Source organism: Rhineura floridana, chromosome 19 (assembly GCF_030035675.1).
Source record: "Rhineura floridana isolate rRhiFlo1 chromosome 19, rRhiFlo1.hap2, whole genome shotgun sequence".
Classification (NCBI taxonomy): domain Eukaryota; kingdom Metazoa; phylum Chordata; class Lepidosauria; order Squamata; family Rhineuridae; genus Rhineura; species Rhineura floridana.
The window spans coordinates 27,432,841-27,457,851 of NC_084498.1; the positions used below are offsets into that span (position 1 = coordinate 27,432,841).

General features: G+C 50.1%; 2 protein-coding genes across 4 annotated transcripts; both read left to right on the forward strand.

The window, feature by feature from the left end:
- The first annotated feature begins 1,464 nt into the window (after positions 1 to 1,464).
- UNC119B (unc-119 lipid binding chaperone B) lies at positions 1,465 to 9,665 on the forward strand. Its single transcript, XM_061602768.1, has 5 exons — positions 1,465 to 1,761; positions 2,530 to 2,643; positions 4,073 to 4,175; positions 4,868 to 5,040; positions 5,839 to 9,665. Exons 1-5 carry the CDS (start codon positions 1,563 to 1,565, stop codon positions 5,949 to 5,951), a joined length of 702 nt encoding a protein of 233 aa, XP_061458752.1. The 5' UTR covers positions 1,465 to 1,562; the 3' UTR covers positions 5,952 to 9,665.
- Positions 9,666 to 12,122: 2,457 nt separating this feature from the next.
- ACADS (acyl-CoA dehydrogenase short chain) lies at positions 12,123 to 22,224 on the forward strand. Of its 3 annotated transcripts, none has more exons than XM_061603149.1 (10): positions 12,123 to 12,232; positions 14,630 to 14,793; positions 15,747 to 15,896; positions 16,638 to 16,749; positions 17,965 to 18,116; positions 18,613 to 18,783; positions 19,666 to 19,803; positions 20,609 to 20,704; positions 20,894 to 20,950; positions 21,241 to 22,224. In XM_061603149.1, the coding sequence occupies exons 1-10, from the start codon at positions 12,124 to 12,126 to the stop codon at positions 21,391 to 21,393; spliced, it is 1,302 nt and encodes a 433-aa protein (XP_061459133.1). In that variant the 5' UTR covers position 12,123; the 3' UTR covers positions 21,394 to 22,224. The 3 variants fall into 3 exon arrangements, with proteins under 3 accessions (XP_061459133.1, XP_061459134.1, XP_061459135.1); XM_061603150.1 differs by having other exon boundaries at positions 12,220 to 12,307; XM_061603151.1 differs by lacking the exon at positions 12,123 to 12,232 and adding an exon at positions 12,574 to 12,747.
- Positions 22,225 to 25,011: the final 2,787 nt, after the last annotated feature.

A 25,011-nucleotide genomic window follows, 5' to 3' on the forward strand; every position in this document is an offset into this window, starting at 1 on the left:
GAAGGAGAAAGCTATTTGTGTATGTATGGAAGAGAAGTTTGTAATCCACAGCTGGCAGAAATATGTTGCCTTAGCCCAGATGGGGAAATGGATTAGATGGTACCCTGAACACAGGGAACAGCAGAGGTTCATTTCTACCTGCCCTTGAAATCTCTTTGCATCTTGTATTGGCCCAGTGACTTTTCTCCTGCCTTGTGCCAGGGACCAGGGCACGATCCTCGGGTGGTTCAAGATCCTTCCCCCCCTCCCCTGCAAGTCATTATATCCTGCTTGTGGGCTGCCCCCAGGCACCTGGTTGGCCACTGAGAACAGGATGCTGGACTAGATGGGCCACTGGTCTGATCTAGCAGGCTGCTCTTATGTTCTTATTTATTACACCAATACAACATTTGTGTGTAACAATACAAATGTTGTACAACTGTCGCAACGATGTAGAATACAATATTGGAAACAGTTTACAACAAATGACAGCGTGAAGGAATGTTTATGGTTGCGCCGCCAGTCTTGGAGCAGAGGTGTTCCCAAAGGCGGGTCTCGGCAGCACCGTGATTTCCTTCTGAACTTTTTTTTTGTAGAAGAGAAGATGAAACATAAAAGAAGAACCCGGCTGGCTTGTTGTGGGGCCTTTCCCCTCCACCGTTCCATATACTGAGAAGGTGGCCGGGCAGTCCCAAGGGAGGGTTGGAGGGGCCTTGCTCTGGCTGGCAGGAGAGCCGCTCTCCCCGCACATGCATTCTTGCAGAAGAGGACACACAGATCTGCATACATGTTCGCCAGCGCTAATTTATGTAACTACAGGTGCCAATTTCGAAAGAGTGGGAAATGCTCCCGGTGTCACTATCGCAGGGAAAGGCAGTCGCCCTTGCACTGGCTCAAGCGGCTGTCCAGCTGTGGACCTGGGGGCGGGCAGTGCTGGAGCCCCTTTATTTATTTATTATTTGATTTGTATCCTGCCCATCCTCCCAGCAGGAGCCCAGGGCAGCAAACAAAGCACTAAAAACACTTTGAAACATCATAAAAACATCTTAAAATACATTAAAACAGAGTTAAAAAACATTAAAAAAACTTTTAAAAAGGGTTAAAAACATTATTAAAACATATACTAAGCAATTCTAACACAGACGAAGACTGGAAGAGGTCTCAACCTAAAAGGCTTGTTGAAAGCCTCTTCTGGTGCTTCCCCTCGTCAAGGAGACGTAGCCGCGCTAGCCCTTCAACCAGAGGCCTATGCTCTGTAAAGCCGGGCCCGTGGCCACCCCTTCCTCCCTCGGGCGAGGGCCGTCCCGCAACCGCCTGGCTTTGGAGAACCTCAACTCTGTTTTGGGGATGCGGGTCTCCCATCCAAAGCAGAACCGCCTCCGACCCTGCTTAGCTTCCCTCCACCAGCCGAGGGGCCGCTGGCGGCGTGCGCGTGGGCGGTGCTTAAGCGTAGCACAGCTCCTTCGCCCCGTCCCCCGCGGCGGCCGCCGTCGCCTGGCCACGCCCCCTCGTCCGCTCCCATAGCTACGGGAGGAGGCGGCGGCGGCGGACATCTTGGCATCGGCGGCGGGCCCGGCGGGGCGATGAGCGGCTCGAAGCCGAGGGTGGCGCCGGCCGGCGGGGCGCTGAGCCGGCTACGCGGGCGGAGGGGCTCCGGGGACGCGTCGCTCGCGGCCGTGGCCCCGCTTCGGGCCGCCGTCCTGCCCCGCACGGAGTCGGAGCTCCTGGCGCTGGAGGCCGTCCGCCCCGAACACGTCCTGGGGCTCAGCCGCGTCACCGAGAGTGAGCCGGGGGCCGCGGGGGGGGTCCAACATTGATCGCCCTCCTCCGCTCAGCGCCCCGGCATCGACTCCTTAGAGGCCTCCTCCTCCCGCCCCCCAAATCCGTGGCCCGAGGGGGGCGCCCCAGTATCAGGCCTGCGCCTCCGCTTTTTCCTCTCGTGGGCGCAGGAAATCGGGGGAGTGGTGCTCGCTCACGCATCGCACTCTGCATGCGCCCCGGGGCCTTGTTTTTGCTCTGAGGAGCGCCCTTGGATGGCCCGAGGGCGAGCCTGCCGTTGTGGGCACCCCAGTGTCAGCCCTCCTTCTTCCCTGAAGAGCCAGCGCGGTTCTCCTCCCAGCACAGGAAATGTGTGTGTGTGTGGGGGGGGATAAACACACGTGTGTGTGTTTATATATATGCCCATGTACATACATACACGTTTTCTCTTTCCCTGTGTTCATCTTGGTATTTTGTTTTGCACCTCATGAGGCCCCCCCAAATAATGACCCAAGGATGGACCCTTCCCCCCCTTTTCCCCACAAGCTAGTGATTCCTGTGGGTTTATTCGCAAGGCTGGGGTTGCCCCAATATCTGCTGGGTTTTCTTTTACTTATACAAGTGTTCTAGTAGGACTAGCCCATGGGGTTGGCACCAGCTCCCTCCAAGACCTTGGGCACGGATGGCTTTTCCCAGCCCTGAGGTCCTTTTAGCTGCCTTGTCTTTCCCAGATGGCCATTCCTCACATGTGGGGACTTCCCTGGCCTCAGGGTTTTTTTCTGTCTATCCTAGATTACCTGTGCCGACCTGAGGACAACATCTACAATATTGACTTCACCAAGTTCAGGATCAGGGACCTAGAGACTGGGACGGTGCTATTCGAAATTGCCAAACCTTCTGCTTCAGGTAAGCTGGCCATGAAGAAGTTGAGCAAATGAGGGCTTTGGGCATAAGGTCCAACCTCCATCTGGAGTTCCTGGGACTGCGTCATGGTTTTGGTCACACTGTTACTTGGTTTCTCTAGAATTGCAAAATCTGTGTTTATTAAGCAGGCGTTTTTTCTAAAGATTTGAATGATTCCTGCTATTCCACCTCTTTGTCTCCTTTTCATTTGCATTCTTCTGGCTTCCTGAAGTCAGTCAGGCTCTCTCACTCCCTCCATCCCCATGTCCCCAGTTAGGCTCCTGGGAAAAGATTTTAAAGAAGTTCACAAATTTTCAGTGGAGGTTAGGAAGACTAATTAAAAAGATTTGTTTTGCATGATATATTGCAAAATGCAAAAGTTGGCCTTTCTGGTTTTGAGGACTAGGCCCAGGTCTGTAGCCCTTGTTCCCCATGATGGACCAGTCCCTCCCATCCTGCCCTTGCCAGAAAATCCAGGTTCTTACAGTGACTCCAGAGATGAGCTGCCACAGGCCAGTTTATTTTACTTGGTTGGCCTTTTGCTTCCTAAAACCACTTTGGAGAAACCATAGGTTTTTTTGGTGCAATTGCGTCTTGCATAGCTGTTTCAGGGAACACCTTCTGAGCCGTTTTCATCCAGTCTGTTAGGTCCCTTGTGGGGCTGGGGGCTGTTCCTCACACTGCATCTCTTGCTGTCCTCGCCGTGAACCTCTTTTTATGTAACAAGGCAGAACTCAGGAAACTTCTGGTTTGCACACATACTCCTTAAAACAATTGCAGTGCTTGTTTCTCACCCTTCAATACACAAAGGTGCAAAAGGTTTCCCTGCTTCCAGCCATTAACACCTGGCAGTTTCCTGGGGTGTTCTTCTCCACAAACCTCCTTGATGGGAATGGCCTAGGGCCTGTGAGTCAGATCTTGTCATTGTGGGTGTGGTTAAGGGTAGCCCCTCAGGAGAATCTGTCACCTCATCCGGCCTCATGGTAGGATTTCCTTTGCATTATTTAATTCTGGTGTATCAGCCTTCACCAACCTGGTGCTCTCCAGATGCCTTGGATTTCAAGTCCCACCAGCCCCAGCGTTATACAGCCATGCTGGCTGGGGCCAATGCAATTGTTGTCCAGAGCATCTGGAGGACACCAGGTTGGGGAAAGCTGTGTCACATTTTCCCTTGCATGTGTGTCAGACAATAAGGCCCCGAGTCTGTTGTATCAACCCTCTACCTGCCTACCACCCTGCATTTCGCCCTGACTGACTTAAACTGGCCTGTCGTGTGACTCAGCAGTGCTCCAGCAGGCCGTGTGCTGGGATGCCAGGCTATGGCTACCCATGCCCTAATTGGAAAAAGCTCCCAGCATCCTCTCGGGTGTGCCAGTGAAATATGTGCCTGTCACCTCATGCTTAACTCTCTTTTAATTGTCGATTCCTGCAGAGCTAGAGGATGACGACAGTGACCTTGGGGACACCAGCACCGGGCGCTTTGTCCGCTATCAGTTCACGCCTGCCTTTCTGCGCCTCCGGACAGTTGGGGCAACGTGAGTAGAAGCTTGTGGGGTGGGGAGAGGCAAAGGCCTCGCTGACGATTTCAGTGCTAGCCCTGGGATTGTATAGTCAGGTGATTCTGACCTGGTACAAAGCAAGTTCATCAGTCCAGAAAGGATATGCTGGAGGAGTCGAAGGTCTCAGCCTTCTCTGGGGCTCAGTGCACGTTTTTCTTTTTCTTTCTTTCTTTCTTTCTTTCTTTCTTTCTTTCTTTCTTTCTTTCTTTCTTTCTTTCTTTCTTTCTGCAACAAGACAAAGCTGAATTTTGCAATCTGTAAAAATTAAGCACAGGCTTGATTTCTCTTACTTGACACAAGACTGCCATTTTTATTATTTTGCATTAATTGTGGAGAGCAGCAGGGAGCCCTAGCCTCTGGTTGCTGGAAATCTTCAGCTGCCGAGACTTCACTGAGCACTGCCTCCTTTTCAACCATATCTTCACAACCATAAGAGCTAGGAACTTTGATTCTGTCTTTCTCTTTAAAAATAAAAGCCTGAGGGCTTCCCCACATTTTGCAGCCTGTTGATGCTCCAGCAGGACAGTCACAGCTGTGGCTATGCCTCTGTTCATCACAGGCGTGAGTCACCCCTAGGGCTGGGCCTTTGCAGAAATCAAGTGTTGGCTCCCTAACAAGAGGCTGGCTTGACTGCCTAACTGGCTCTTCTGCCCATCCTGTCTCCACAGTGTGGAGTTCACAGTAGGAGACAAGCCTGTATCGAACTTCCGTATGATTGAGAGGCATTACTTCAGAGACCGTCTTCTCAAGAATTTTGACTTTGATTTTGGCTTCTGCATCCCTAACAGCAGGAACACTTGTGAGCACATCTACGAGTTCCCCCAACTTTCAGAGGACCTTGGTAAGTATCTCTTTGTGCAAGAGTTTCTGGGGCTCAGACCAACCTGGTGTCTTCCAGCTGTTTTGGAGGGCTTCAGTTTGGAGACGGTTGCAGTAGAAATTGCTTCAGTCCCAAACTATGCAGGGCTTTAAAACTCTCAAGCAGCACTTTTGAGCTGTGCTTGGAAGCCGACTGGTAGCCAGTGGAGTTCTTTCAAGTGCTAGCAAGAGATATTCACTGGTTAGTCACAGTTAGAAACCCAGCAGCTGTATTCAGGATTGACTTTGGGCAGCCTTCAGAGGTAGCCACTTGTACAACCGGACCTCACCGCTTCCATCTGCTTAAGCTGTGTTCCCATAAGAAAGAAGGTGAGGCAAACAGAACCTCGCCCAGACATCTGAACGTGAGCATGATATATTTTGAACCTCATGTCTTTTAGAATTATGGCAGTCTTGTGAAAAAAACCAAGTGTGTGACAAATTTGAGTGAAGCACAGCTTGTTCTATTCAAAGCATCTCCCATTGAGAAGAAGAATGTGGTTAAGAGGAGAAGGCGCTGAATCGGTTGACTTCCTGGTTCTGTTACAAGCTCGGGGTGTTAAAGCTGAGCAAGTTGCTTGCGGTCTCTGCTGCAGTTTCCCCATTTATTGCTCATTCGTTAGCTGCACCAACATATGCTTCAGTTGCCCTTGCAGATGAAATAGAGATCTCGTGGCCACTTCATTTAAATAAGCCATCAACATGGATTTACGTATGGGAAGCTTCTGATGAAGTACGTCCTACTGTTGAGGCTAACTGACCTGTCTCTTGTCCTACACAGTCCGTCTGATGGTTGAAAACCCCTACGAGACCCGCTCAGACAGCTTCTACTTTGTTGACAACAAGCTGATCATGCACAATAAGGCTGACTACGCCTACAATGGAGGGCAGTAGCCTCTGCAGCTGCAGCCCCTGGACATTGTGCTTCTGCTAGCCATCCTGGGCATGCTGGAGGAGAGCAGGAAAGCCGCTCCAGACTCTGAGCCCCCCCCCCCACCATGGAAAACCCTGCAAGGCTCAAGATGTGAGGTGGAAGAGGCTGAGGTGGCAACAGGTGACAGTAAAAGAGCTCTCCTTTGCAATCGTGCCCCTTCCAGCGTTTGTTCCTTTCCTGGCCTCTGCTTGACTTCCAAGGGTCCCTGGGTCAGGTAACGTGTCAGACTGTCTGTTAAATGTTAACTGATGTAGCAGTTCTTGTAGTTTGGCAAACTTGGCCATTGGTATTTCTTGTGTGGTCTTCCCCTTCTGGTGAGCAAAGGCTCCTTAGCGCGAGGCTTTTGCCTCTTCCAAGTAGGCAGTGAAGTGTGGATTGAGGTCCCCCTTCTGAGGGGTGTGATGGGGCTGGTGACTCCCTTTGGTGATGGTCTTCCCCCCACAGCCAACCCTAAAAACAAGCAGGAGGAGAATTTAAAACAAGGGGATGCTCCAAGTTTTAACAGTGCAGGGATCATCTTCTGCAGTCTTGGATGTTCCTTAACCTCTGTTGGACCCGTTTGTGTTCTGCAGTGTGTTCTGCAATGGGTGAGCAGACAAGGGTCTTTTTTGTCAACCAACTTGGGGGGAGGACGAGGAGAGGCCTTCCCTCCCCCTCACTCCCAGCTTCCCTACTCTGGCTGCAATTTGGCAGCAGGGCAGATTCTGCTGGGGGGTTCTTCTGTTTATGTGTGAAAATGTAATAACCCATTAAAAATGGTATTATTGTAAGAAAGGGTGGTGTTGACCAGCCTGTATTACCTGTCCTGGTGCTTCACTTTGTGCCACCATTAAATGGGGTTCCAAAGACACCCATCCCCCCAGCGCAATGAGATATTTGGCCCTTCTGCTTGGCTGTGAAAATAAGGAACTTCCCCTCTTGAATGCTGCAACTCTGAGCTTTTTGGTTGTGCCTTGTTGGCTCCATTAAAATGTATAGGAAACCAGCTGGCTTTTGCTGTTGAGGGGCAGCGACGCCTTTCGGGGTTAGGCCTGTGTAGGTTGTAGCCTCCGAGGACAGACAACTGGGTGAGTGTCTGAGGCCGGGGGGGGGGGGAGGAGGAAGCCTCTCAGTGAGTGAAGCAGGAGCCTTCCTCGGATGCTCTTGTCGGCAACTACAAAGCAGTGTGTTTTTCCTTCTCTGTCTCTTGCTCTCTCACTTCAGTGTTAAGTTGGTGTTCAGAGGCCTTGCCAGCTGCTGGTTGTTCCAAGTGGCAGTCTGTGTGTAAGAAGAACTGTTGCAGGCTCTCGGGACCAGCCCTTTTTGCAGGGGGACACCCACGTTCCCCTGGAATAGATCCCTTCTGAGAGGGAAAGATGATCATTACAGATTGAAGGGAAGCCCATGGTGAAAACTGTCTGGATTCTTATCTGTAAGATAGGATGTTCTTAACAACATCAAAATATTGGGGATGTAATAAAGGTGAAAAGGGCAGCGCTTTATGTCCGTGGCCAAGTTTGTGGGATTTAAAAACAACAACTCTATGTTTTGGTTTTCTTCCTAACTTGTGATCTTTGGGCTCCTGCACTGGGTCCAGTTGTCTCCATCGCTGATTGATGATGGTCACCTTTTTTGCTGCCGTCTGCTGCCCTCGGCTTTCCGCAGAAAGGCCCCTTTTCTCCCTCTGTCCAAGGCCACGCTCCAGAGGAACAGTCAAGAGAGGTCTTTCCTGTTCCACAGGAGGTGGGGAGGGAGGCGAGGGGTCTTGAGTCAATGTGATGACACACCAGGTGCCTTTAAAACAGCCTTCTGACTGCTCCTCCGGCTTCTCCCATGTGATGATCTGTCTGCTTTCTGACAAACTAACCCTGGATGCAGTTGGAAGGGATATGTCATCATCTGAGCCAGGAGCAGGTACTCTGCTTTGCAATAAACTCCTAGCTGCTTGCCCCCTTCCCTAGGCTCTAGACTCTTCTCTCCCCAGTCCCCTGCCAGATTTCTCTGGCTTGAGAACTGAAACTCCCCCCCCAAAAAAACAAAAAGGCTACTGTCTCAGCAATAAGAAAGGCAAATAGGGATTTGGAAGCAGGGCTTGCGGAGGAGTTCTTTGGTAAAATAACCCCTCCGCAGTTGCTTTGACTTTGCTGAACCAAAAATGTGAGAGGGAGAAGGAACCTTGGAGGGGAAGCAGCTGTCCTGACACCCCAGATTACATGACCCAGTGTGTGGCTTGATGTTCTCTGGGGCACTTTGTGTCAAGAGAAACCCTTTGAATCCCCCCTCCCTGTTAGAAGGTGGCTCTGCCTTTCGCTGACTTATTTGCCTGCCCCATTGGATCAGGGTCTCCAAGTCCGTTGTAGAACTCTGCTCCCTCTACCAGTGCCATCTTCCTGCCACGCAGTCTGCACCCATGGACTGCATGCCAAAGAGGAGAGGAAGCGTCCGTTTCCGCTGCGATGCCCGTGGGGTGGGGGTAAGCAGGCACAAAAACAGTGCCTATCTTAAAGACTTGAGTTTATGACTGGAATAAATGGGCCATGTGCTCAAGCCAGTTGCTAATCCCTTGCTTCGCTTGCCGTGGAGAAGGTCTTCTCCTTTGATGCTTCCTGCGTGGCCATCGCGTGGGTGCCTGGGGGCTTCCTTGTGGCATGTGCAGCATTGAGCCCGCACCGTGACTGTGGACCAAAGCGTCCGTCTCCCTGACTTGATCTAGACCTGTTGTCTTCCTCTGGAGAAATTGCCAAATGAAACGGAGGGCTCTTCCTGCTGTGTACCTCAAAGGCTCATTTTGTCCCTGTTGAATAAACCAGGAATAATTATGCAAAACACTTGAAAGCAAGAAGTATCAGTGGGAAAGGGCACTGGAGGGACGCTGACTTCTGTCTTGTATGCAGATTGATACTGATGACAGGTTTGCCACAAAGTATCTGCCTTAAAACATTGCTGTACTGTGTAAGGTTTGGTAACGTCCTCCAGTGATTTTGACAAAGGCTGCTTCAGTTTTGTTCCTGTGGTCCTAACTCTGCCTTGCTAGCCCACCCCATCCTGAGTAGCGGAGAGACCTGGTCACACCCAGGCCCACACGCTTAAATTAAATTAGCAGCTCCTTCTCATCAAGCACCAGCAAACACACCTGGATCTCCTGTGTTTTGGGTTGTTTTTTACAATGGGGATTTTCTAAGCCCATGAGATGGAGGCAAGGCAATGATTTATTTCTCAGTGCCACTGATTTTTCTGGGACTTTGCTGGGGTGACAGTTAAAGAAAACCTGGTTGCATGCTATGCCATGAGCCATTCACCAATGCGGGAGGGGGGTCACTTGTAGGACTGTGGCAAAATGGGCTCCCCCAGCATGGCTTTCTGGCTGCGAATCAGCTTTTGAACGGTTTCCCTGCTAGATTTGTTTTTAAAATAGGTCCTTCTATCCTATAGCAGTCTTTGCGCACCTATGACCCTTGGGGCCTTCCAGCTTGCGAATTGCAGAGAAGAGATCACCATTGTCTATTTTTCTGTCAAGGTATTTTTTCATAGAGAATGACAGGAGTGTCCAAGGGGTCTGTGTGATTTCCCCGGTTACAATCACATCACTGAACCTTCATCTTCTGTGTCTCCTAAACCTACAGTAAACTCGCTGACTTGTTTGTATAAAATGTTATTTTGTCAAAAGCAATAGTAATAAAAAAGCCCCAAAATTACACTCTGCTCTTACCTTATTTGTGTCATGATCCTAGTAGTTGACATATTGTGAACCTGCGAATCTGACAACTCTGAAAATACAGCTCCTTAAATGTAGCATTCGTGCAAATGGGCAATGAAAAGGTTCAAATACCCCACCTGAAAAGACACCCTGGCTGTCTATAAGAGACTAGCAAGGACCCCTCAATGTCCTTAAATTCCTCGTTAAGGTTAGGCCTGGGGCTGCTTGTCCACTGGTAACATTTGGATGCTGACAGCAACCTTTGGGTGGCATGACCGCTGCACACCTGAATGCCACGGGCCCTCATGGTTCCAGCACCCAAACATTGCAACAACATGTGAAGTGGCTCAATCAGTGTTTTCCAGGGAGACCTTCTGAGAGACCATAAAACTGCACTGATGGATCAGACTGAAGCTTTATCAGACAACCAGCCAGATACTCCTGGGAAGCTTATCAAGTAGAGCATGTGTTAAGAACAGTCACCATTAGCGTCTGCCTCCAGCATCTTTTTCATAAGAGGTAAGTGAAGAGCTACTGCCCCTGTACATGGAGGTTTGGTGTGGGTCTTTTTTTTTGTAAAGCTATCATAGCTTATGTGATCTCCGTGCTGTACTCTGGAATGTCAAGGTGCACCTTAAGGCAATCTTCCACAACCTGGTACCCTCCTGATACTCTGGATAACAACTCATCAGCCCGGCAGGGGCTGGTGGCTCTGTGCCAGTGGGGGCAGTGGGATCTGCCCTGGCTTTTAGCCCGACCTTTCAAGGAGCTGGCCAAGGTGCCCATTTGGACTAAAACCCAGAGCGGATGCCAGTCCAGCTGCCCCAGCCATGCCGTAAGAGGGGGCAAATAAGTGACCTTCAACCCTGGTCCATCTTGCAGGAGGTTGCTCTATCTAACTTTGCCAAAGCACGGCAGCCTCACTTATGCAAGTTGTTTGCTGGCTTTTGTGGCCTTAATATTTCCTTGGCTGCCTCCGCATTATAGCAGCCTTTGCCAACTGCATGCCCTCCAGAAGTTGTGAACTACAACTCCCATCAGCCGCAGCCAGTGCAGTCATATGGTGCCGGGGCTGATGGGCGTTGTAGTCCCAACAACCTCTGGCAGGCACCAGGTTGATGTGTGCCCCTTATTCTGTTAACAAACTTGCCTCTCTGTTTCTTGGGCAAATAATGTTTACCACACATACATGCTTTGTTAATATTTTGTTTTCCTGAAATCAATTTAAATGTATTTAACAAATTTCTATGGCACTTTTCAAGAATATAATTCTTCCCAGGGCACTCCACATTAAATAAAACAACATTTAAAATCTCAAAAAAAATAACCAAACCAATCATTATTAAAACTAGCAATCCATTGCAACAGCCCACAGGATCAGATGTAAACATCTATGACGCTGACAAGGACTGTTTCCTATTTATTTATTATTTGCTTTTATATCCTGCCCTTCCTCTCGGCAGGAGCTCAGAGCGGCTCATTCTTTCTCATGGCCGGGTGGTGGTGGTGGTTGGGTTAAGCTTCTAAAGCATTTGAAAGTGCAACAGGTCTGCAAGCAACTCACTGGAGTAGAAGGCTTCTGCCTGTACCCCTAGACTTGGACTGGGAGAGGTGGTGGCTGTGAGCCTGTCTTGTTTGTTACCGGGCACGCGGCTCACTGCCCAGCAACTCTTTAAGGCCCCATCTGAGCTCCACCTTTAGAGCCACTTGAAGCAGGCGCGGCTTCCCCCAAAGAACCCTGGGAACTGTAGTTTACAAAGGTCACCTCACAGAGCTACAATTTAATAGAGTTCTCTAGGAAGAGGGATTGGTCGTTAAGCCAATCTGGGAATTGCACCTCTGGGAGGGGGAAACAGAAGGTCGCCTAACAACTCCCAGCGCCCATCACAAACTACAGTTCCCACAACTGATGGTTAAGCCACATTGGTGTGCAGGGAGGGCACGCCAAAAGGAGCCTGGAAGGTCCTTCTCCGAACGTTTGATTTGAGTCCAAGCTTTTCCTATCTGCGCGCGCGGGCTGGTCCTTGTTCTGTGAAATGGGTTTGCTGCCCTTTCTTCGCGGGCTGTCGCGGCCCAGCCGCTTGCCTTGCCTACCTTGTCAGTCTGCTGTTGCGATTATGCCACCGCCGCTTCCTAGCAGGGCTTGCCATTTGTTGCAACGGGGCTTTGATGGGATTTTTGCTGGGACATCTCCTGCATAAACAGTTGGGCGTCTTGCCGTTTCCTTTTGCAAGTGGGGGTGGGAGGGCTGCGCTTTTCCATTACAATATATATTGCAATATTCCATATTGCATATATTCCATTGCAATATATACTGCAACAGAAGAGATAGATAAATAGATAGATATAGATATAAACCAACCCGAAAAAAAGTGTTTAAAAACAAAAGTCTTCCAGGGGGTTAAGAAAGAAAAATCTGGGGTGGGGGAGGGAAAGGCCGGAGCTCTTTAATGCTAATGAGGAGGCGGGGCAGGAGGCCGCAGGGCGGGCGCTCGGTTCCTCCTTGCCTCGGGACGGCGATGGCGGCGGCGGCGGCGGCTCTCCTGTCGCGGCGCAGCGGCGGAGGCAAGAGCGGGACTTAAGGGGAGGGCAAGTCTATGGCCTCTTCCTGCTGCCCCCCCTTTCAGGCTCTCCCTCTTGGTACGCGCCGGGAGCCGCGCGGCTGTTGCGGAGGGAACTGGCGCGTACCAAGAGGGTAGTGGAGGGGGGGGAAACGCAGGGTGGCAAACTCCTGGCCGGGGCCCCCTTGGCTTATGGGGCCGCAGTGTGTGGGAGGGGGTGTCCAAGGAGAGGCTCCCACTTTCGGGGGCTTCTTGCCCCCTGGGAGGGAGGGAAGGAGAGACTTGGGGGTCTAGGAGGGACTCCGGGGGGTCACTTTTGTGGCCTGAGGGGAGTTTGGACTTGACGGGGGGCAGATGTAAGGCAGCCTTGCCCCAAAGCCGGGCCAGGTTGGAGTTGTCGCCCCAGACCTCTGGAGGGCTACAGGTTGGGCAAGGCTGCCGTGGGGGTTGATGAGAGAAGGCCCTTTGGGGGGCACCACGGAAGGGAGGCAGAATCCGGCTCAGAGAAAAGAGCCGCAGGTAAGAGGGCCTTCCATAGACAGTGGCTGTCTTCCTCAGAATAATAATGGACACACCAACAGCATGGCCTGCTTGCAAGCACCCAGAGACTCCTGGCTCCTGCAGCCGGCTTGGTTGCTGGGCTTTGGGTCTGAGTCTGCAAACAAGTTCTTTTTTTAAAAAAAAAAAGATTACTGCAACGCACACTCCTCAGGGCTACCTCTGAAGACTGTTCAGAAAATTCTGTGGGTGCAAAATGTAACTGAGCGAATGCAAGTGGGGCCTGGCCTCAATTTTGCCCCCGCAGCACCAGTTGCCAGGCTCAGTTCCAGATGCTGGTGTGAAAACCTTTATACCTGCAAACGGTTTAGGGTTCTCTAAAAGCGCTGGTCTTCAACGGGTGGGTCGAGCAAGACCCATTACCAGGTTACAGCCTGAACAGAGGAGGGTTGTAACACCATCACTGCTGCTGTGCAAATGTATGGTGCAAAAAACAATAATTAGAAATGGATCCCCAAATACATGCTTCCCCTAAAAGTAAAGCAAGATTCTAATCCTCATTGTTCTAAATAAAGGACTGGTTTAAATAGTAAAACAGGAAGCTGCCTTCTGAGTCAGACAGCCAGTCTGTCTAGCTCAAGCGTGTCTACACTGACTGACAGCAACTCTCTGGGACTTCCAGCAAGGAATCTCTTCCCAGGCCTGCCTGGAGATGCCATTGGAGGCTGAACCTGGGACCTTCTGTATGCAAAGGGGGGGTGCTTGACAAGAGGGCAACTATGCCTGGGGGGGTGTCTTGGGAGGCCTGTCTGTCGTCTGCCAAGTGAGTCCAGCCGATGGTGTGCATGGCAAGGCCGCCCAGGAAAATGGAGTCAAGGCCCTAAGGCCTTGCTTGTGCGCTTCCTCACCTCTTGCCAGGGGGCTGGGGGGGAGGGGGCAGCACGTCTCCCTTCGCCTTTCCACCCAGTTGGCCAGGCGCCTGCAGGCCTGCTTTCGTTTGCTGCTCCCTCTCAGATTGCAGCTAATCGCCCTGCAATTTCTCTTCTGTGTCCACAAACCAGGTGCCTTTATAGGCAACTCAACTTTTGTCCCTGCTGTAAAGTTGGGCTGGTCTCCTTTGGGTGCTGTTTTAAAAAAACAAAACAGGCCCCAGAGGGGGAATGGGTTGGAGCAAAGCAGCGTTTGGGCGGGAGGGGGGCTGGGGGCTGTGTTGAGGCAGCTGCTCTCTTTCTCCCCCCACTCCTCCCCTCTGCTCCTAGTGTCCTCAGGACTTTAACCTTCACCTAACCGATGGAAAGGGGCCGGGGCAGATCTTCAGCTAGCCTGATTGGGTCATTTTCCCACTCATTTGGCAGCTGGTGCCTCAAGAAACCTGGCGACCCTTTACCAAACTTGGATAGAGATGTCTTTTTTTCTTTTGCTTATTTTTTTTGGCCTAGACACCTGGGCATAGGAAGTGGCCTTATCCTGAGTCAGACTACTGGTTTATCTAGCTCAGTAGTGTCTGCCCTGACTGGCAGAGGCTCTCCAGGGTATAAGACGGGGGAATATTCTTTCTGCATGCAAAAGAATTGCAAAGCTGTGGCCCTTCCCTACATAAATATCTAAGTAAAAATCTGATATGAGAAGTTGCCTAATACGCAGGGTCAGACCACTGCAGTCCATTTAGCTCAGTACTGTTCACACTGACTGGCAGCAGCTCTCTTGGCTTTCAGGCAGGGGATGTTCCTAGCCCTACCTGAGATGCTGTTGGGGATTGAAGTTGGGACCTTCTGCATGCAAAGCAGATGCTCTAACCACTGGGCTACTACAGCCCTTGTCCAACAAGGCGTCCTGTTTAGCAGCAGAGCTCTGTGTCCTCTGGGCCAGAGTGGAGGCGCGCCTCACGCTTTTCCATTTGCAGCTTGGAGCTTTCAGTGTATGCGGCGGCTGCACACGGTGTACCAGACAGTAGACTTGCCGGAGACTCACCAGATGCTTCACCAGACGTGCCGGGACTTTGCTGAAAAGGAGCTGGCCCCCATGGCTGCTCAGTTAGACAAGGAGCACCGCTTTCCTGCAGAACAGGTACATATGCGGCAGACGCATCTGCAGGGGGCAAGTGTCCCTCTCTGGAATCCTAAGCGACCCTGAAAGGCCTCTCTCAGTCCAGAGAGTCTGTCACACAGAAGAGCGTTCTTGTTGAGACTCTGCCGAATGTCCTGGTCTCCTTGAACATCAGGACATTTGGCTATCTCTGGGTCTTGGTGCTGCCCAAGTAAGGCACAACCTCTTCAACATTTGGCTCATATCCATTTGATTCCTGTGTTCATCTAAAATGAGAACAAAATTTTTGCACCCAGAAAAGCTGAATTCTGCGACCTGTCCTAGCTACAGGCTAACGCACACAATTTTTCTTGTTCCAGCTTTGCAATTTTGACTGTTTTGGTTCAAAATCCATTCCTCATCCTTGCTTATTCTGCAATCCTCCTGACTTCTAAGATGGTACCTTGCCCATAAGTTTTCAAGCATATTTTCTCAACTATAAGGGCTAGGAACTTGATTTGGTTTTTTTTTTAAAAAAACACACATTAAAATTAAATCTGAGATTCACAAATCTGAATTGTGCTTAGTCCCACATTCTGTAGTTTTCTGTCCTTGGTGAAACAACAGTCCTGACAATCGTGCGCCACTTCAACTGTTTTGTATTGCACTGGCTTTGTACTCATTAGATTTATTCATAAGCTGCCTTGCGCAAAGGTTCTTTCAAAGGTGGCTAATGCAGTTTAATGTAACTAAAATAATAAACGGCACAACATGTGGTATGCTTTCCACGGCAGTATTGTGCCGTTCCATAATTAAGTAATTACTACATCTCTGCTAGGCAGGGAATAAACTATAGCTGTTGATGGATGCCAAGGGCAAACATAACCCAGATTCTATGTGAAATAGCTTTAATTTGGCTTTTAGCTGGTTTGTTTTTGCAACGGATGCCGTCTCCTCCCCTAATCTGCTCTGCAATATCATTTCCCCCTTTCCAGGTCAAGAAAATGGGGAGTCTTGGACTTCTAGCAATGGATGTACCTGAGAAGTACGGAGGAGCCGGCCTTGATTATTTGGCATATTCCATCGCCGTGGAGGAGATCAGCCGGGGCTGTGCATCCACCGGCGTGATCATGAGCGTCAATAACGTAAGACCACCTTGATGGGTCTCGCTGGGCCTGCAGCATGTCATCTCCCCCTCACTCCCACACCATTTTGAATAGTTCTGCTGGGGGGTAGAGCACAGGTGGTTGGGCATTCTGGCCAAGGTGCCATGTAAATAATAATAATGATAATAATAATTAGATAAATGGGCTCCTATGTAGCGCAGAGTGGTAAGCGGCAGTAACGCAGCCAAAGCTCTGCTCACAGCCAGAGTTCGATTCCAACGGAAGGAGGAAGTCGAATCTCCGGTAAAAGGGGTCGAAGTCCACTCAGCCTTCCATCCATCCGTGGTCGGTAAAATGAGTACCCGGCGTATGCTGGGGGGTAAAGAAAGGCCGGGGAAGGAACTGGCAATACCACCCCATATATACGGTCTGCCTAGTAAATGTCACAAGACGTCACCCTAAGAGTCAGAAATGACTCGCACTACAAGTGCAGGGACACCTTTACCTTTTTTATTTTACTGGGAAGAAGGGTGGGATATAGATATAAATTTAATAATAAACAAATTAGATTTATTAAGTTGCTTGATACCCGAAGGTCCCCAAGCTACGTGCACATCGTTAAAACAACAACAAAAAACACTATAAAAACATAACAACAACACAGCAATAGCAATAGCACCCCCATGCAGCCACAGGAAGGTTTGGCAGCATATTGAAACAATTAGTAGATTTAAGGAGGCCCAATTTTGTCATCATCTTCTCTCTCTCTCTTTTTTTTAGTCTCTCTATTTAGGACCAATTTTGAAGTTTGGGTCTGAAGAGCAGAAGCAGAAGTGGATTGCACCCTTCACCACTGGGGAGAAGATAGGGTGCTTTGCCCTTAGCGAACCAGGTAAGTTGGGCATTTGGGTGCTGCCCTGGAGAATGGTCATGTTGACTGCTAAGCTGCCAGCTCAGGGAGGCTTGTGGCTTTGGCCTTTATTCAAACTGGGCGGGCATCTCGCCTCTACCATGAATATATGTGTACCCGATCTTAAACGTTTGGAAGAACTGTCAGTGGCAGAAGGGGAGGAGTAGAATTGTGTGTCTGTTCTAAGCAGCGCTCCACGCTTAAAAACAAATCTATGCCTAGGCACTCCTCCACAAGAAGGTTAGATAAACTCATTAAAGATAAGGCTGTCTATGGCTGTGTTCTGCCTCCACAGTCAGAGGAAGTATGCTTCTGAGCACAAGTTGCTGGAAACTGCAGGCAAAGAGAGTGCTCCTTCTGGGCTTCCCTTTGGGGCATCCTGCTGGCCACCGTGAGAACAGGATGCTGGACAGGATGGGGCCCTTTGGCCTGAGCCAGCTGCAGAGCTGCTGTTAGATGCTTAACCTATGATTCTGTGACCTACATAAATCATGCAGATGGGCATGTTTTGCATTAGTTCTGTTTCCCACGTTTTTCTCTTTTGCTAGACATGTGGAACCGTAAGGAACATACAGATTCTCAGATATTTTGCCACACCAGCCTTGGGTCCCCAGAGCTTGTTGGACTCCCATCACTCTTAGCCAGCAGGGCTAGTGGTCAGGGATGAAGGAATGTGCAGTCCAGCAACATCTGGGGACACACAGACATAGCACTGCACACCCACCAGGGGTCTCTCTCTCTCTCTAGCTCAGGGTGGGCGTTGGCTATTACCAACAGCAGCCAGAAGGTCTAGTCCGAGGAGGGTGCAATCCAGAAGCTAAAATACTGCTGGGGATGGGTGGGAGGAGTTGCGTGAGAAGCTGTGTATTTGCTGGGGTGGGATGGGGTTTTCACAGGGCCCCACAGAGCCCCACTTCCTGACAGCCAGTTGTGACCATTGAGCAGATGCTGCCCACTTCCCAGGAGTGCTCACAAGCCGCATTCCATAATTGTGTGACACCTGTCGAGCACGTGGATTGAGCCAAGGGTTGGGCTGTGCTCCTTTCCTTCATGAGGTTGGCCCTTTGCTGATTAAGGAAGGAGCAGCCTCACGCGGGAACGAAGGGGGCTGGCAGCCCCAGGTCTGGGGGGGGGGGGGAGCACCAGCAGAACCTCTTGTCTTTGGGTCAGGAAGGCTTTTTGTTGTGCCTTGCTCAGGGAACGGCAGCGATGCTGGAGCGGCTTCGACGGTCGCCCGGCTCGTTGGCGATGAGTGGGTCTTGAACGGCACCAAAGCGTGGATCACCAATGCCTGGGATGCCTCTGCGACTGTGGTGTTTGCCACCACCAACAAGTCCCTGAAACACAAGGTGAGCATGGTGCATGGGTCCCTTGGGGGGTGGGGAGGCGGGTCCCGCCCAGGGAGGCTCTGTGCCAAGAGTATATTTATTTACCAAGGCGGCCTTTTCTCAGGCATGTGAGGGGGACCCCAGCAACTCCTTGCCCTTGCTTGCGTTTATCCTCTGCTCCCAACAGTGGCTGAAACAGGCTTGATGGTCTTGTGTGCTTCCTTGGCAAACTTAAGGGCAGGCCTGTACAACACAAGTCAGCCATCACTAACCTGGTGCCCCCATAAGACTACAGGTCCTGTCCGTCAGCTGGGGCTGATGGGAGTTGTAGTCCAAAATATCCATAGGGCCGCAGGTTGGGGAAGGCTGGCTTGTGGCTTCCCAGGGCTCCCTGCTGGTTTAAGTCCCAGGCAGGCAGCCAGAAGAGGCGGCTTATCAAGCCACTGGTGGGTCCCACAGCAGGCTGGCCTCCCTCTCTCTGTGTGGGCAACTGCAAAAGTCGTTGGTCTTGTTGCAGGGCATTAGCGCCTTCCTTGTTCCCATGCCAACCCCTGGCCTGTCTCTGGGGAAGAAAGAAGACAAGTTGGGGATCAGAGCATCCTCGACTGCTAACCTGATCTTTGAGGACTGCCGCGTTCCCAAGGCCAGCCTCCTCGGGGACCAGGGCATGGGCTTCAAAATTGCCATGGTGAGTAGATTTTATATGCAAGGAGCAATGAGTGGGATTTTGAGATGATGGCTTTAAAAGAGGAACAGACGAATTCATGGAGGTGAATAAGTCTGTCAGTGGCTACTAGCCACAATAACCGTTTTCCCTCCACGGTTGGTGGTAGTACGCTTCCAAATACCAGTTGCTGGAAACCTCAGGAGGGGAGAGTGGCTCTTGCGCTCAGGTCCTGCTTGCTGATGGGCTTCCCACTGGGGCATCTGGTTGGCCACTGTAAGGGCGGGCGGCTGGGCTAGTTGGGCCCCTGGCCTGACGCAGCAGCCAGGCTCTTCCTAGGGTCTTATGACTAGCACCATTTGCCGGGGCTGTTCGCATGAGTAACAGTGGCAGTTGTTTGCTCTGTGCCCTTGTCCCTCCCTGTCCTCAGGTTCCTGCATTCCTGGAATTCAGCTGATAGCTGTATGTCGGAGCATACAGGCACACACACGTGCACACACACGTGCACACACACATGCACATGCAGCAGTGGATGGGGACCAAGTGTTTTTGACCCCCAAGGCAGTGCTAGTGCAGGAGCCGTAACCTACTTCCTCCGGTTTAATACTACTCCCGCTCCCAGGATTGTGAGAACTGGCTTCTCTCAGCAGCCCACCTCAAATTACAGTTTGGGGGGAAGCCCCAAATGGTATAAAACCTCAGGCGCTTCTGTTTCTGTTGTGGCTCATTTGGAGGAGTAAAATTGCTTCACCAGCAGCTGCCCAGATTCACAGCTGTTGGACTCCGCCGCATGCGCCAGTCCCAGATGAGGTGGGGGGCCGTGGGGGGAAATTCGAGGGCAACTCTTCCTGCTGTGGCTGGTTGCAGTGCCCAATTCATTTTTGCTCCCCCTCGCCTTCCTTTCAGCAAACCCTGGACTCTGGCCGGATTGGAATTGCCTCCCAGGCATTAGGAATCGCCCAGGCAGCTTTAGATTGTGCTGTGGACTACGCGGAGAAGAGGCTGGCTTTTGGCTCCCCCATCACTAAGCTGCAGGCCATTCAGGTACGGGGAGGGGGATGAGGGAGATATTTGTTAGGCGTCTTGCTCCTCATGTAAAAAAGAAAATCTTGCAGCTCCGGGGGGGGGGGTTCTTCTCCCTGTATTAAGGAGTTCCAGGTCTAATCATTGCTCTTACTTTTGGAGGGTTTGGTTTTTTTAAGAGCAGGGATGGCTGCCCTGTGGCTGTCCTGTTATTGCTGAACTACATCAGCCCCAGCCAGCATAGTCCACTCCCAGCACTGGGCATTGCAGTTCAGCCGCAGCAGGAGGGGCTGCAGGCTACCCACCCCCATTTTAGAGACACTTTTACAAAGACAGCTTGGCTCATGGAATTTGCTGTGGACTGGATATGTAATTTGGTTGAGGGTCCAGGTGGATGGTCAATACCCTAAAAATGAAACGGTCCGTCTGCATGATCAGGGCTGGCCCAGGTCACGTTTGGCACCAGAGGCAGAAACTTCAAAAGCACCCCCCCCCGATCCTCCACTAATCAATGTGGGTCACAGGCCACTGGGTTGTTTTCCTGCAGAAGTACACGTGAGTTTGAGGCTTGTGTGGGACACCATGTCAGTGCCTTGTTCCACGTGAGATGCATCTCTCTCGTAGCAGGGTATGCTCAGAAGGTGGTTGGTGGGTGTGCTTCTGTTACATTCTTGCCATGTTAGTTTTGATTTGTATGTAGACTAGCCTTCCCCAACCTGGTGCCCTCCAGCATCATGTGGCTGTGCAGGCACCAGGGTGAGGAACGTTGGTGCAAACTATCCAGGGCCAGGTCTTGTTCAACTATCCCAGTGTTGTGTGTGTCTAGTTTAAGCTGGCCGACATGGTGCTAGCCCTGGAGAGTGCCCGTCTACTGACATGGAGAGCTGCCATGTTGAAGGACAACGGGAAGCCCTACACCAAGGTAATGCTTGCCTAGAACGATGTGCAACGGCAGAGGTTCACTTGGCTGTTTAAGGCCCCCCTCTTACACGGTGAGATGGGGGCTCTTGGGACTGAGTGGCGGGGTAAGGAACTCCACTCATCCAGGCATGTGGGGTGGATGGGGAGGTTTGCCTGCTCTGTGACGCTTTCTCCGCTTCTTTTCAAACAGGAAGCTGCAATGGCCAAGCTGTCCGCATCAGAGGCTGCAACTTCCATTTCCCATCAGGTAAGCTTCTTTTGATGGCCGCTGTGCCTGCTTGTATGCAAGAACTCAGGCAGCAGCCAGACCACCCAAATCTGTCTTCTTTTACTGTTCTGTCATGCCAGCTGGAAAGGAATCCAGCAGTTCATGTGCAAGACTTTAAAGGGCAATTGCGAACTAGTTGTGCGTGTGGCCGCGGCTAATGCAGTGCTCCCTTCCCCTCTTCCTTTTGTTATCTACTCTCATGTTGCAGCCACAGCTTCCATAGAGGGCCCCAGAATCCGCTGACGACACTTGGGTTGCTTTTGTTTCAGGCTATCCAGATCCTGGGCGGCATGGGCTACGTGACAGAGATGCCAGCAGAACGCCACTATCGCGATGCTCGGATTACAGAGATCTACGAGGGAACCAGTGAGATACAAAGGCTGGTCATTGCAGGGCAGCTGCTGAAAGCTTATCGAGGTTGAAGGGGGGAGTTGTATTCCCATGCCTCCTACCTGCATTTCTTGCAAATACATGTGTGAATAGAGATGAGAGACCCCCAGAGGATGAGACAAGCCCCACTGACCAGTTTGGATTGAGACCTGTAGGAGACAGTTGCTGTCATGCCACCCTCCCTGCCCTGTGCCTTTAAGCTGAGGGTGCCGACCTGCAGCATCCAGTAGGAGTGTTCTCTGCTCACTGTTCAAGTCTCTTACAGAAGCTGCAGGTTTACCAGGAGGAGAGTCTTTTACAACAGGAACAAACTGCCCTCTGCTGTTCAAGTGCTTTACACAGATACATGCAATGAATACGTCACACTACCAACGGTTTGATTTCCTCCCCCCTCTCCTTTGCCCTATAGCCTCAGGAGGTCTTCAATGAATGGTTAAAACAATTCTTGCAGCAGAAAGCAGATGGCGCTCAGGAAAACAGCTCTATTCTATGTAGAACAGGGCAAATGAGAAATGTTCCCCAGCATCCACTACTGTCAAGCAGGTGTAACGGCACACACCAGAATAATCATCTGGAAGAGTAACAAGTATTGCACTGGAACATCCAATCTATGACTATGCTGATTTTAGTTAGTAGCTGCATCTTGTAAACTCACAGCTGCTCAGACCCAGTTGGCTTCTGCTCTCCTATCCTCTCAGAGATGCAAATGCCATAGGGCAGAAATTGAGAGGCCAGTGTTCCTTTTTCTCACACAGTAAGGAACCCTTTAGCAATGTTCTGCTGGCCTCTCAATGTGCATCTAGTGAAGACCACTCCCTCCACTCCCTGTCCCTGATTTCTGAAATAAATGTTCAGAATAACAACGGTCCATGGCTGACTCCTTCTACTGTGAACAGCAATCACTGCAATGGAATATTGTACATATAAGATAGGGCACTGTAGGTGTTCACTATGACAGCTAATTGGAACAAGCCTCCAGCAGCAGAGGTAGTATACCCCTGAATAGCAAACTTAGTACTATACAGTAGAGGAGGACAGTTACCTTTGGCATGTTCACAAAGCCGGACATATAGGTATTTTGCTGGTTGCTGTGGAAGCGGTTGTGGGCTTGACACCCTTTCGTCACTCTAAACCATCTAGTGCTTACCCTCATTTGCAGCAAGACAGATATAAAACAAAGCCATCCCCATTTTGAATGCAAATCCTATTTTCACCACATCAGAAACTACTTTCTGAAAAGTCATTGGAGCAACTGCATTCAGACACCACCATATTTTTAATGAATGTCTGGATGAAATCATAAGGACACATGTCTACATGTCCTCAATTGCAGTATGAACAACGGAATCCAGCTTCCAGCACAGAGTTCACAACGCAATTTGAGTTACTAGTTTTAATAATTTTTAAAACCCAGCAGTTTTCTAGGCCTCATGTTGAGAGTATAAGCTTGTTTCGAATCAAACATTCCAAGAAATCAAATTTGAGCCAACTTTTTTTTAAATGGACTATTAGCAACCAGTGTAACTTGTTCAGCTTTTTATCAAGCCTGCAAGATTTGCAGTTACGTTTGCAGTAAGTGACATTGTGGACCCACCCACCCCCCAAAATTAGGAACTATGAGGTGAGCAAAGTGAATCCAGCTCCTACTTTGCTATTTCAAATACAGTTTTTGCCCCTCAACACATTTACCCCCCCCAAAGTAACGTTGCCTCCAGCTCTGGGTTCTTCAGCTCCACCATTTAACACATCTGCTTCTGGAAGCTACAGAGATGAAGGTCACCAGGAAAAGACAATCACATGCAGTAAGACAAGCCTGTGGAAGCTTACAAATTTATGACAAATTACTCCCAGAATTTAACTACCTGCCTAGCACCTTTTGTACAGCAGATGTTACAGCTGGCTTTCAAGGCAGCGACAAATATATGCAAAGCTGTACCGTGCAAGGTTTTGGAAGTTTTGCTGGGGGGGGGGGGGCAGCAGCACAAAATCCCCATCCCTTCCAGTTCCATGCCACGCTATAGCAGCCACACTGGAACGGATGTCACTCCTTAGGGATAGATTTTTAGTACAGAACGTTTCAATCGCACTGTATAGACTTAATTTTCAAGGGAGACATCAGTGAATTACTGTGTGGGATTGCTGAGTGAACCCTGAACTAGTCAATGAATAAGACGGGTGTTGGGACAGGCAGCACCCTGCCCTGGGGTGGTACAAGCAGGCAACGCCTTTTAGCTCAATCCCGATTTACACAATAGTGGGATTAGGAAGGGTCTGGGAGGCCTTGGTGCATAATTAACAACTCCTGCTTCCACAGGAAAGCCTGCTTTGCCAAGATAAGCAAGGCACCAGGCAAACTGAGTAGCAAAGTGACTCCAAGGCAGCTGTGAATCAGTAAGTCCCCACATCAGTCCTCCCAGCTGCGAAAACACCAGGAGACTGTCCCTCAGCAGGATGGCACACACTATGATAATACTGACTTACCTTACAGCACGGGTGGAGAACCAGTGCCCCTCCAGATGTTGTTGGTCCCCAACTCCCAGCAGCCAGCATGGCCAATGGTGGGAGCTGGAGTCCAGCAACATCTGGCAGGCCAAAGATTTCCCACCTCTGCCTTACAGGGCTGTTAGGATCAGAGAGAGAATGGGAAGGCACAATTTTAAGTGCTATATAAATTATCAATAGCAGCAGAATAAATAAATCTCTCTTACAGAACTTGCTTGCTCAGTAAATGATCATAAATGCACAGCATGTCAAAGTTCTTTCCAACAGGTGCTTAACATTACAGGGTGAAGAAAGTCAACTCTAAAATTGTTTCCTGCAGGGAAAAAAGTCAAAGCAGAAAATGCAATCCCCTTTCAAGTAATCAGTAAAGACTGTTATGTTATACTTCAACAAAGCTTAGTGGGAATTCGCTGCATAACATTTTGCCTTTCCCTTGTTTCCCCTTTAATATGTGCCAAGAGATCAAATATTACAAAGCATGGGGGGGGAAAGGATTCCGGATAAACTAGGCATTGAAAGTCAATGCCTAAATTACATATAATTTCCACACAGTTGGTTTTAGGAAATTTTGAAACTACAGGCAGAAAATTAATAGGTACTTTGGAAGATGCTGGGGCGTTAATTACTGTACTATGACCAGGTCAGATTCGACTGCTATATAATCCAGTCTGAAACTTGTTGGGGGTTTTTACGCCATATACATGATTCAACATTGACAAGTAGCAGCCAGTGGGAGCTTTTCCACCAGACTCCTCCTCTATGTTTAATATGGGTTCTAGTACAGGAAAGGCTGGAGCATTTAGCAGGGACTTCAATCCACACACACAGGCAGCCCTCCAACCAAAGACTTTCACTGGCCCAAAGCTGAGACTGCTGACCTGCAGGTCTCATGGAGGGGGAACAGTCCAAGAGCTAGGTATTTTGACTCTAGGATGCACGTTATGCAAAGCAAGCAAATGTTAGAATGAACTGAAATGGAATTCTTAGCATGCAAAATTCTTGGGAATTCAGGAGATGGGTACTCATCACACACAACTGCCATGTTCTATTTCCTTAAAAATCTTAACTTCTCTGCACGTAATCAAACTAAATGGCTTCTCATTACTGTGCCAAATAAATGGACCTTGCCAGCCCTTTTCCCCATCACC

Bases quoted from the DNA above. Each gene is read 5' to 3' on its own strand.
- UNC119B (XM_061602768.1), top strand. From the start codon at position 1,563: ATGAGCGGCTCGAAGCCGAGGGTGGCGCCGGCCGGCGGGGCGCTGAGC. The intron at 1,762-2,529 runs GTGAGCCGGGGG...TGTCTATCCTAG, and splicing joins GCTCAGCCGCGTCACCGAGA to ATTACCTGTGCCGACCTGAG. The intron at 2,644-4,072 runs GTAAGCTGGCCA...CGATTCCTGCAG, and splicing joins TGCCAAACCTTCTGCTTCAG to AGCTAGAGGATGACGACAGT.
- ACADS (XM_061603149.1), top strand. From the start codon at position 12,124: ATGAGGAGGCGGGGCAGGAGGCCGCAGGGCGGGCGCTCGGTTCCTCCT. The intron at 15,897-16,637 runs GTAAGACCACCT...TCTTTTTTTTAG, and splicing joins TGATCATGAGCGTCAATAAC to TCTCTCTATTTAGGACCAAT. The intron at 18,784-19,665 runs GTGAGTAGATTT...CCTTCCTTTCAG, and splicing joins TGGGCTTCAAAATTGCCATG to CAAACCCTGGACTCTGGCCG.